Source organism: Maniola hyperantus, chromosome 1, assembly GCF_902806685.2.
Source record: "Maniola hyperantus chromosome 1, iAphHyp1.2, whole genome shotgun sequence".
Taxonomy (NCBI): Eukaryota; Metazoa; Arthropoda; class Insecta; order Lepidoptera; family Nymphalidae; genus Maniola; species Maniola hyperantus.
This window is the reverse complement of record NC_048536.1, coordinates 4,471,219-4,484,250: the sequence shown is the minus strand read 5'-3', so window position 1 is coordinate 4,484,250 and position 13,032 is coordinate 4,471,219. Positions and strand designations below refer to the sequence as shown.

Here is a 13,032-nt window from a genome sequence, read left to right as displayed (position 1 = left end):
AATCAGAGACAAGGAGAACGGTAGAAGCATCATTGACACCGACTAACTCAACCAGTTGCGAACCAGATTTTTAAACGTTGGGGTCCCAAGTTGCTGGACTGCTGCTCCACGGTAGCCAAGGTAGTTTGACCTCTGCTAGGTGGACAGACAACATCAAAAATCCCTATCCCTTCAGCAAGCAATACTATGAGGAATACCACCAACCAATTCTAGTATGAAAAACTAATGAAACTAGTATGAAAAAGAGGGAATTCAACCTCGACAAAGTTGCTATTAGGTAGGAACCAATAATAACTATGACAGCACATCGGTCATTTACCTACTGACTAGAGAAAGGTCTAACCGTTCTCTTCAATTCCAATTCCAATTTCCATATAGGTAGATAATATCTTTGAGGCTTTTTTGAAAAAAATTGTAGGTAAAAAAATTGAAGGCAACTTACCGATCTCCCAGCATTATTGTTATGCACGTTGATCTTCGACTGCAAATCGTCCACCTGTTCCCGGACATCGAGAAACTTTTTGGAGAACTCGATGCCATACGCCAAGTTGTGGGAGCACCCACTCCACTCCCATTTGTTGGTCCTCGTTCGACCTCGCTCGTGGGCTGCGCGGTAGCCCAGGGGATCGCAGCCACAGGATATGAGGCGGCCTTGGGCGCATGCTCGGGCTACTGCGTGTGATACTCCCGCTGCTGTTAGGGCGTAGAGGAAGGCGGTCTCGCGGAATCCTGTCAAAAAAAACTAATGATCGTATAGTTTTTACATAGCGAAGAGTTCAATAAAATGTCTTACATTTGGCGAGTTGTATTAATCAGTTGAACTAGTGGGAACGAGCGAATTAAAAAAAATTTGAGTCATGAGGAGTGGTGGTAGAGAGTGGTTTCCCAGATAATAGTTAGGGTGACTGTGTGCACTTGGTGATAGTTTGGGATCGGTAAAGTTGTATAGTTTCAAGTGATGCACAATCTACGTTGAACACCTACCTATGTAAAAGTAAACAGTAGGGTAGGTGCTCTACCAAATCTCTTCTTTTTTTAGTAGTAAGTGAAGGCTCCTTATGGATTCGTGTATGTGCCGTGAATAAATTGAAGCAAGTAAGGTATGTACTTACTTACCCTACTGTGTAGAAATATATCACTCTGCGATACCAGCAAGTAAACTTTTAAATGTATTTAAATTAAAAGGAAGACCTGCCTAGATCCTCCTCAAAAACATTTTATTTGCACTTAAGTGTAAATAAATTCCTAAGTGAAACTGCATCGTATCTTCGCAACGCATCTGTTATAATATTAAGTATACTTTCGCGTTCACCGCTCCGATCTACGGAACGCGGACGTCGCGATCTCCATTTATCTATTTCATTGCAATAAATTAAATACAAACCATTCGAGATTGGAAGATAAGCTATTGGCTCCTAACAATGTAATCTTTTAACCATAAAGATAGCGATTTGCATTTAAGTAAGGTGCTGTCTACACCGTCGAGAATATTGCGACGTGTCTCTTGTATCTAAACTTAAACGGCTTGACGCTAAATAAACCTGGAACTCAACTCAATTGATTTGCTGAATTATCTCGATTTTTCTAATACGTGAGGTATTTTCTGGTTCTGTATGACGTGAATATTCGATGCACACAGTATTTGACTTTCATCCGCCTATTGACAGCAAACGTTTCGATCGAACTGTAGGGCATGTCCTGTATATCGACGATAAGCGACAAGCTTCAGATCTTGTTTAATGATCGTGACAGAGTTAGATAGCGAGAATCTTCATTTCGCGCGATTTTTTTTTGGGGTTTTGGAAAATTCTGTCCTTGACAACTCAACACAACAACGGGGCGGCCGCGTTCTGTTAGAACTCAACAGCCTTTATAGTTCTAACAGAACGCGGCCGCCCCGATCTTTTATGATCTTTGACAGACGTACTCTTGCTATATTTTTGATAAGACGATATTATACAAAAATACGGCTGATATCAAGCTTCTGAAGTGTTTTAAAAATGACCAACGGGCAACGGCTCCATACCCATTTAGTGTAATGCACTGTAATATGTCTTCTAATTCCATATTGTAATTCAATATTAATCTTTAAAAAAAACAAATGTGAAATGGCGGGGCGGAGAATCTTACGTAATTTGTAAGTGAAGTTTAGAGTTCAGAAAAAATAAAAATCAGAAGTTTTTGGTTGTAACAATATTTATGGCCAGACTAGTTATTAATTATTATTGTGTTGAAAAGATAAATTTACTCCTTTGTTCTAGCATATAATTAATACCAGCGTAGTTTCATTCTAAGCCAATGAATGAAGGCTACCAAGCAGACAATAACGCTGCGTTATTCTCGCTTGTGCATCCTATGCTTTATGTTGGATGCAACCGGTGCTTAGCTAATTGTATTCGGTTGTAAGTCTTCAAGGATAATTATGTGCTATTCCTGCTATTTCATTGTGCTCATGTCAATAGAATCGCTGCGTTCACTCGTAAGCAATAGTGGGCCTCTATAAGAGCTATCTTTTATTAATGGCCCGATAATTACTGTTATGTAGCTAATTAATTAGCTTATTTGATGATCGCGCTGCGGAGATTCATTAGGTTTGAGCAAAGTGGACTTTAAGCTTTCTTACGGACTCACATAAATGGCAAAAGTCCTAGCGGGATATATCGTAGGTAATAGGTCCTTGGTAAAGTAATTTAAAAGATTTTCTTTGACATGGAATATCTCAAAGTATACCTACCTAAGTACCTACATTAATTTGTGAATAGGTATCTAAGAAATTCGTATGCGCAGCGAGACCGAGATCGAGTAAGGAATTGAGAATCTTTCCTGACAGACTTACATAACGAGCGAGGATAAAAGCTGAAGGAGGATAAAGATACTTATTAAATGCACTTTCATCCTCTTAGTATAGGGTATTTTTTTTGCTATTTATCCTCAGACTAGCTGATGCCCGCGACTTCGTCCGCGTGGATTTAGGTTTTTAACAATCCCGTGGGAACTCTTTGGTTTTCCGGGATAAAAAGTAGGCTATGTCACTCTCCAGGTCTTTGACTATACCCATGCAAGAAATCACGTCAATCCGTTGCTCCGTTGCTACGTGATTGAAAGACAAACCAACAAACCAATAAACCAACAAAAAAACACTTTCGCATTTATAATACCTAAGGGTACTGATGATTAGCGGGACATACATTCGAAGAACTGATAGACGATAGGTTCCCAAGGTCCCTAAGCAGACCCCTACTTAGTGGGTGAAGACGAACCAGACGAGTCGCATATGGAGACGCTGGATCCATGCGGCGTACGACCGTGGCTTTTTGAAGTCCTTACAATAGAGACCTGTTATAGGTCCTATGTCTAACAGTGAAGTGTCTATTAGTTGAAGACGAAGACGACGGTGAATATCTACTTATAGCACCTACGCGACAGGTTGAAATGGCAATTGGGGAGGGAACGCCCCGCACACCCGCACACCCGCACAGCCCCCGTGCTAGCCCGGTGCGGGCAAGCGCGGGTGATGTGCTGTGTGCGGGGCGTCTCCCCTTTCATAGCCCGATTGCCGGATTTCAGAATACAACGGCTGTAAATAGAATATTTTCCGTATTACAACGAGTAGGTACAATTGTGTATGAGATTATAGTTGTTTATTTTGTCATTATGATTGGCATCATGGCATTCATGTTTCACTTAACATTTTAATTAGTAAAATTATTCCGAAAGCAATGATTCATCAAAAAATATCTGCAAAGACGCAGAGGTATGTTTCACGTCAAGCGCGGTCGGGGAACATGAAAATTTATAAAACCCTCGAAACATATCCGTCTCGGTTCTAGGTCATCAAACCGCGCAAAAACTGACCACGACATGATTTAGGATGATTCACGTATAATAATATGATAATCATTATAAATCAAGCATTATCTCGGCGAGCTGATCGCTTCTCAGATGAATTAATACAGCCTTAAGATGATTGGTGCTTTTACACCCAACGACGTTCACGACTTGAACTTGAATCTAATGAAACTGTTGAAGAAAATGTTGGAACACAACATGCTTCTTAAATGTTTGTCCAAAAAGGAAACATTATAGTTGAAGGTTTTTAGACAGTTAAGAAACTAAATAAGAAAAGTTTAGCCATGTCTAACAGATGCCTCTATATATTATCTCTGTGTCTAACATGAATGTGAACTGCATTATCAAAAGAAAAATCATTATTATCATCATTGTCAACCGATAAACTCAAACCAATCCATAGCTGGACATGTATCTCTTCCAGGGACTTCCACAGGTCACAGACTTGCGCCGCCGCCGCTGAATCCAGCGGCTCCCTGCGACGCAGGATACCTAATTTTGCGCCTAAGTAAAAATTCAAAACTAGAAGTTTTCTATTGCGTTAGTCCAGCCGCAAAAACGGTACAACAAAACAAGTGCATAAGTCACCATAGAATAAAATGTAATCAGAAAATGGCGCTAATTCTGTTGTACTCTAACCTAAACCTAAACTAAATTTTAGATTCTTTAATTTTAGGATTTCTATTTCTAAACTGCATTCGCTTTTTTGCTTCAACTAAATTTAAACATCCTAAATGGCCGTCTAAAATGACGTTTGAATTGAATAGTAAGTGTTGCTATTTAAGATAACAAGAACTGCACTAAATTTGTGTTTGATTTTCCCCTTTAATCTTAAAACTATTTTTTGCGAAAAATATCGAACGATGTTACTTGAAATACAAAAATAATAACTTTACTTGATTTATTTAGGTCGAATCACAATCAAAGTGTCGAAAATTGAAGTTTTGTTCATTTTATCGTGTGAAGTAGGCTTAAGTCTTTGATCAAAAGTGCTAGAACCCAGAGCCGTAAAACTAGTTAAAAAAACAGATCTATTATTTTTGTTGCAAATATAATTTCTAACCTAATATCTTTATGTTTTGTGGTTAAAGAATCTTAGTTTTTGTTACAAAACTTTGTGAAAATAGTGGTTATGTGCATAAAATAGATAAAAGCAAAGAATTTTGCTTGGAATCTTACCTACCTACCTTACCTTGAAATCACCGAGGTACCTAATTGTCAAACTCTTGCTAGGAAATCAATGCAAACAGATGAAAAGCAATCATCCTAAATAACTGACTGCCACAGAGTACATTGAATATACAGGTAAAGGAATATACAGCGAGGAAGTTCTGAAACTTGGCGGTATACTTACAAATCTGGCGTGCAAGGACGTGGAACGAGGTATCCATGAATTCTGCTATGAATTCAACAAACTAAGGCGGTAATGTGATTTAAGGCATGAAAGTACCTACAAGATCAAGATTGAATGTATATACCTACGTGTATAATAATAATAATAACAGGTAACAGCTGGTATCATCATAATGATCAACTCATTGCCAGCTCACCTCTCAAAATGTAGTTTGGCCATAGTCCACCACTCTGTCCAAGTGCAGATTGACAGACTTCACACACCTTTGAGAACACTATGGAGAACTCTCAGGCATGTAGGTTTCCTCACAATGTTTTCCTTCACGGTTAAAGAAAGTGATACTTAATTGCTTATTAAACAGCTAGTACATATTATAATATAGCAAAAAATGGAAGTGTAGCATACCTACATAAAAATAATAATTACAGGCAACAGTTAGTATCATCACACGATCAACTCATTGCCGGCTGACTACTGAGCAGGGGACTCCTCTCAAAACGGGAAGAGTTTGGCCATTGTCCACCACTCTGGCCGAGTGCACATTGACAGATTTCACACACCTTTGAGAACACTATGGAGAACTCTCAGGCATTTAGGTTTCCTCACAATGGTTTGGTTCACCGTTAAAGAAAGTGATGCTTAATTGCATAGTAAACAGCTAGTATGCATAGCAAAAAATTGAAGTGTAGGATACATTAGGTACACCTTTCAACACATCATCATAACAAACTTTCAACGTTGATAATTTTTATTTCAGCCCATTTCATGAAACCAAGTATAAGGAGTCTGCGAGTTAAAAAGATGTTCTGTCACTCATCTACCAAAAATGAACAGTTGTTTCCTAAACTTAATTTTTATTTAAATGTTATTGAAATAAATATTAATTATGTACAGTACAGAATGAAACATATGTATATATTTTATTATTTTATTTAATAAAAGTAATTCTTAATTAAGTATCTGATTGAAGTTTTCTTGCTTTTGTTAGGAAATTCTTGCCTTCATCATACTGAGCAGCTGTAGTATGACTTAGTTGTACTAGTACTACCTGAAAAATGAAATTTATAATCTATAGGTATAAATAGTTCAAAATTAGTTTTCAGTCCCTATTTATATCAATTTCAATGCAGTCTTCACCATAACAATTATAAAATCATTTTTTGAGGTTTGCATATTCTTTGGCTAAAATCTATAGAGTACTTATACTTTGAATTAGCTCAGACTAGACATAGTTAAAACATAATACTTTAAGCACAGATATGTATAGAGAGCATACTTTGACTTTGCTCTGACGTAAGTTTCAGTTAAAACGAGACAGATTTATGCCAATGATATAACTCTGTCTCTTTTATCAGTATCTTAAGTCTATGCAAAGTCAGAGATCTATAGATTTCAAACTAAATAAAGGTTGAGTCTATAGATTTCTGTATTAATTTGTAGAATTATAGGAATGTGTAGAAAACTTTAGTCCGTTTTCAATAAAATAGATCTAGAAAAGATAAAAGAAATCAAATTATTTTTTGACGTTATTTCTCTTCTAACTATGGGTTCCATACCTCAAAAGGAACCATTATAGGATCACTTTAGGTACTAGAAGTACCCTATATACTTCTTGTGACCTAAAGGCAGGTAGCTAGGTCAGTACATCATCATCATCATCATCATTATCAATCCATCGCCGGGTCACTACTACTGAGCACGGGTCACCTCTCCGAATAAGGTGTTTTGGCCATAATCTACCACACTGACCAAGTGCGGATTGGCAGACTTCACACATTTTTGAGGATGTTATGGAGAAGTCCTAGCTTTTCTCTCTCTCTTCTGTACATATTATGTAAATGTAAAAATATAAACTGACTGACTGACATCAGCATATAAGCTGCTGACTCCTGAGTCTAGTAATTTATTAAGCTGCTGAGTTTAAAAACTTGAGAATTTGCATGTAAGGAACGTTTACTTTAAGTACCTATATAGACCACTACGACATAATTTTCAGATACTTACATAGGTACTTATTCCACCCGAACAAAGCTGGGGCAGGTACAACTCAGGCAGGTCAGCTAGTTAACCTGAAATGTGATACCCATATGGGTATGGGTATACCTATATAGGTATACCCATATGGGTATGGGTATACCTATATAGGTAAACTCAACAAGATCCTATCATGATATGTTTAGGAATTACAAGATGTATCTACTAGGTACTTCTCAACTAAAACTTATCAGATGATTAAAGTGAACCCAGGCTATGTCAGTTAGTTGTAGTTATCTATACTGTACTGTAGCTAGTATAAGTACCTACTTATGCATGTAATAGGTAGTCTTTCAAGCAGGTATCTACTGAGTTGAAAATAAAGAAGTAACTGGGTACTACTCAAGTACTTAGTTCAATACTAGGGGTATGTAAGTATAAGACATAACTAAATGTAAAATCTGTTAATTTAGCCTATAAATAAACCTTTAGGTGAACTCATTAAGATTTTAGAACTTAAACTTTATTATAAGTACCTACTCTACCACCACACTTATTCTGCTTTATTTTTGATATGTTTAGCAATAAGTAGTAGGTAGTAGGAATTAATCTCATTGATAATGATAACAAGGCATCAAGTTTTACCTTGGCATACCTAATTGGCAAAGATTTATGTTCACACTAATATTTAGGTAGCTACCTATGCAAGTTTTTGTCTCTGGGTATGTTCCTTTATGCATCTAACCTAGTTGGGCACAGAGATTTTTCACAAGGACACATACTAGTGAAGGATATACTTATAGGCTACTTTTATTAGGTAGGTAGGTAAGCTAAGTACCTACAGAAAAGTATCCTAGTCCCACAGGATTTTCGAACAGCTGCCACTTGCTAGTTAAGAAATAAGGAGACTTAAGGATCTTAGGTTTGCCTTGCTGAAGCCGCCAGGATGTCTGTGGAGGTGTCTGATACTCTTAGACAACAAAGTAGATAACCAACCTAATTATTTTTTGTGAATTAACGACGAGCCAGAGAAACCACGTATATTTCCATTTTATAAAGTTTAAATTAAATTAAAACACTTAAAAGATACTTTTTTTATCTTAAATATAACAATTCTAAACTCAAATAAAAATATTTCTTTCAAAACACGTCCATTTTGCCATTTAAGCAGACTCTTTAAATTTAGTGGGCACCTCGCGAGGTCCACTCTAATTTTAGAAAATTTTAGGTTGACGTTTCTTAATTTAGGCATTTAGTTCGTGCAACAGAATAACTTTTGCTCTTTAAAATCTAAATTGAATAGTTTAGTGCTGTCAAATTCAATTTTAGGTTAGACCTGTCATTTAAGTGGGTTTTCAGAATAACACACCTTTCTAAGTCTAATATTAGACATTTTAAAATTAGAAAACCGCCTAGAGAATCGGCCCCATTGGCCATCTAAAAGTCGTATAACATAAACTGGCCTCTACACTATCGTTCGAAATCGACCACGGACCATCGAATGTTACGGTGTCCAGACCAAATAGGGGTATGTTATTGTTTATTTATAAACTCGCTCAGCTTTTTTCGAAAGACCAGTGACAAATTTATACTTGTCGATCGACTGAGACGCGATAGATCGGATACGAAACGATTTATTGCACGCTCCATTGATCGATTTTGATGATTTCGACTTAGTCTTTGAGATGGTTGTAAGATTGCCAGTGGCTCGAATACATGAAATTATTGCGTTGAAATGTCAGCGATGGAGGGAGCTATGCTTTACGTGATCAAATCAGGAATGAGATCCGTAGAAGAGCAAAAAAAAACCAGCATAGCTCAAGAATTGACAAAGCTGTCTAGTGGCAGTGGCCGACACATAGCTCAGATAAGCAATTGATCAGGTCATGATCCGTTTTTCATGAAAAAAAAACATCTTTTCAATCAAAACAAAATGGTCGGAGCCGTCACGGGATAATAATACTATGAATCCATAAATACATAGTTCGCACTGCACATTACACCATATAGATTTATCGGCTTTACCATGACTATAGCAAATAGTACTTAATCGTGTGTATCATGGAGCTCCGCAAAATAACACCTGTTTCTATCCAACAGCTCTCAGTCTATTTAAGGACTTTCCTTTTACTGTTATTGAAGAATTTATTTGTGTCTGTTTGTTTGTTTGCTCAAGCTATGACATATAAATCTGGTATATTTATCGCTAAGCTCCGTGACTGTTAAAAGGTGTTTCTATATTGTGTGATAATTTGATTTATTATTAATTATGCAATTGGGTACTGTAAGCATCTATAGATATGCCAACATCCAACTTCAGCTTAGGTCGGATTACCTTGATTAGGCGTATAGTAGCTGTACGTCCCCAGGTTTTAGATTGGTTAGCTGAGCGCGACTTAGTATCCAATTTCATTAATTATTTGGAAACTTTCGATAAAAGCTGCCATAGCCTTGTGATTAAAACGCTCGTATTTTTCACTCATCATAGGAAGTAAATCTAAGTAAGGTAAGTTTTCTAACTGCGAAGCCTGAAGAGTCCAAGTTTAAATCATAATATTTTCCTATGAGAGAGAAAGTATTCTTCTATTTGATTTTACTACTTGGAATGTTCGAAATTTTTCGCAAAGATTTTCATATAGGCTGATTGGCAAACGACTCGACTCAACCGACGACTTAATTACTATGTATTAGCCGACTTGTTGGCGCATCTGTGGAGGCTGTAAAGGATTTTTAGCATACCCGTAGCTGTAAAGAGAATGTGAGGTGTGAATTTAAAAATGAGTTATTGGTATACGCCTCTGGTGCAATAATTCAGGTGCAGGTTTGCTTTGGACGAAATTTCTATTCCATTGGAAAACCATTACCACTTTAAATCAAATCAGTAGTTAGGACAATAATTATATTAATATGAAATAATGTTTATACCTATTGAGAAGAGTCTAAAAAAAATAAAGAAGTATATTGGGCAAAAGCTCCGAAAAACCCAGATACAATGTAAAAATAAGGAAGTCGATAGAATATGAATTTATAACGACGAAATTCAGCAAGGGCAGGGACAGGTACCTTCAGTAAGGAAAACCCACGACCGTGAAACATGAAAGTGAACACAAGTCAACAAAGAATTCAATAGACAGACGAAGTTAAATAAATCTACACCAGAAACTGATTTTTGAGAGTTTGTCACTAACTCACAGTGGCGAAAAGATTCAAGATTGAATGATCCTCATGTTTGTATATAAACATAAACATATGTATACCATTTTATCAGTCAATACGGTTCCATTTCCCTCCATCGGAACTTAAATCTCCACTAATGAATTCAGCTCGTTCATTTGTAACTTTTTTAACCGAATGCCCTGAATTTCGAACGGGTGACAGATTTTAAATTCTTCCCTTACACTTGTACATCTCTTTTTTTTGCCCGAGTTTGTATCAATAATGCATGACATGTAATTATTTTCGATAAAAGTTGTGAACGAAAAACCGATTCCGATTTACGATACACGGATTCTGCAAGTGAAATTCGGTGCTCGTATAATTTTTATGCGAATTGATAAATAAAATATTACCATAATGTTTAGGTGTTATACGGTGTGTGGTGTTTTGTGCTCGTGGTTTTAGGTGTAATTAGGTATCGGGTAAGACGCGGATGGGGATAAAAACAAATCCTGTCCATCGCTAGGACAGGTGACTGGCGAGTCGAGTGGCGCGATGGCAGGCCAGCTCGATTCCTCGAACCGTGGATTAAATTGGCAAATCACCATTCAGGCCATGTAAGGCAACCCGGCGCCGGACGGCAAAAAAATTCACAGCGATCCTAAGTAAATACAAATTTTAATTATCATATTGAACGTTTTGTTTTCATCTTCGATTCTTTATTTAAAAATGTACGGTTGAACGTGGACATTTATTTAATAGGATGCGCATATTGATAAGTTTTTCTGATAGCCCTTGCGGTGGTCAACTTTTTCCGCAATGTTTAACATAGTTTTTGAGGCGCACGCGCGCAGTTCGCTCGCCATCGCGCCCACTCCTGCGCACGTCGTCGCCGTAATTTACGATTCAGTACTTTGTTATTTTAAATAGTTTTTGGTACTGATTCTCGCTTTGAACTTGATAGGCTATAAATCTGGTGCCAAAAATGAATGGAGTCACATTTATTTTCACTGATTTTGGCGAGGAAATTAACTGTATTTGGGAACAATATTCATGGAAACTTTTAAAAACGTTTTATTAAGACCTCCCCAGTGGTTTGCTTCAAAAACCGATTGGTTTCACAAACATGTATTATGTGAGAAAAAAATGTTTTACTTTCAATGCACTGAATGTAACTGAAGATCTTTTTATAGAGGCTTTTAGGTGGCAGCCATGATTAGCCAATCAGGTCTCTGGCTTGGTGTTGCGAATCGCTAATCGCCGAAACGCTCACGGTTAGGGTACATACATAGAGGTCATAATAATATAGGTAGGTAGTTTGAGTTTTTGCTGGTTCTTCTCTATGGATCTGCTTTTCGAACTATGCAGTCCGGTGATACAGCCTTCCCTTGTCATAAGTACCATAAGGTTATAGCTTACCATATCGCAAACATTTTAACCATTCTCATGTCTTTCTCCATAATTAATAATTATATGTAAATAAATATCATTCTAGTTGAAAATATCCCCGCTAACATGATTTTTTAATTACTATAATCCAATGCTAACCTAACTACCTATATATTTTAATATTTCAATATAATATTATAATCTAAATATTTTAATTCTATACATTTTTATAATAAGCTTCCAGAAGACATACCTATTATATGTCTCTCAACAAGTTCAAAGTTTTCATAAAACGTAAACTTATTAAAAAATCCTATTACAATGTAAAGGATTATTTGAATGATAAGAAAGCTTGGGAATGAGTTGCTTAACAGCTTTGTATTACTTAGTTCTAAAAAAGAATACCCGGCTGAGTTTGTTGTGGGCTCTTCTCAGACCTGGGCGTGTTTGGAACCATCGTAGCTTTAGTTTTGAGTAGATACGTATTAATTATGACCACTATATCATCTTACAAATAAAAAATTTGACAATCAGGAAGCGTAAAGTTTTACCTATTCTGAATAAATAATTTGAGTTTGAGTATCAAAAGCATCTCTAATTCTGCAATCTCACCACCGCTGTAATTAGTTCTTAAAAGGCAACATCGTAATCTTACCGCGAACAAAAGAGGTCACACAAAAAACCACTTCATGTCACGTCGGACACCGAGGACCATTGGAGTGCTTTGGATAAATTCATATTTTTATGTCCCTTTTGTGTTTTTTCTCACAGTTGAGAGGCATCTGAAGGAGCACGATCTGGGAACGCAGTGAGAGAGATGTTATCATGCCCATTAGAGGGTTGGGCATTGAGACATTTCGACACGTTCCATCTTCATTTTACTCCATAAACTGTTATTTTAGGACAACTAATAACTTTATTACAGATCCCATTTGAGACTGGAATTATGAAGTTATGTTTTTTTGTGATACATATTAACATGTAGCTCATGTTCGATCATCCACCGCGATAAAAATAAGTCGCCAAGCGGGTCTGTGTTGGCAAACTTTTCCGATGAAGCTTAACATTTTATATCTACTTAAGTATAAGCTAAGTATATCTAATATGTTGCACTTTTATACTAAGTATAACTAGAATATGAAGCCCGCGACATGGTCCGCGTGGATTGAGGTTTTTAAAACCCCGTGAGAACTCTTTGATTTTCCAGGATAAAAATTACCTATTACTATGTCTATCTTCAGGCTGCAAGCTATCTTTGAGCTAGTAGATGATTCCCGCAATGGCGTCTACGTGAATTGAACTTTTGTAAA

The 13,032-nt window shown here is 36.8% G+C and overlaps 1 protein-coding gene across 1 annotated transcript in view; it reads right to left on the bottom strand.

Moving 5' to 3' along the window:
* Positions 1 to 13,032, bottom strand: part of Wnt10 (Wnt oncogene analog 10) — a 42,745-nt gene that overhangs the window by 12,707 nt on the left and 17,006 nt on the right. Inside the window, exon 3 of the mRNA XM_034968408.2 lies at positions 443 to 729. Coding sequence (XP_034824299.1) covers positions 443 to 729 — 287 coding nt within the window. The remainder of the gene's footprint in view (positions 1 to 442; positions 730 to 13,032) is intronic.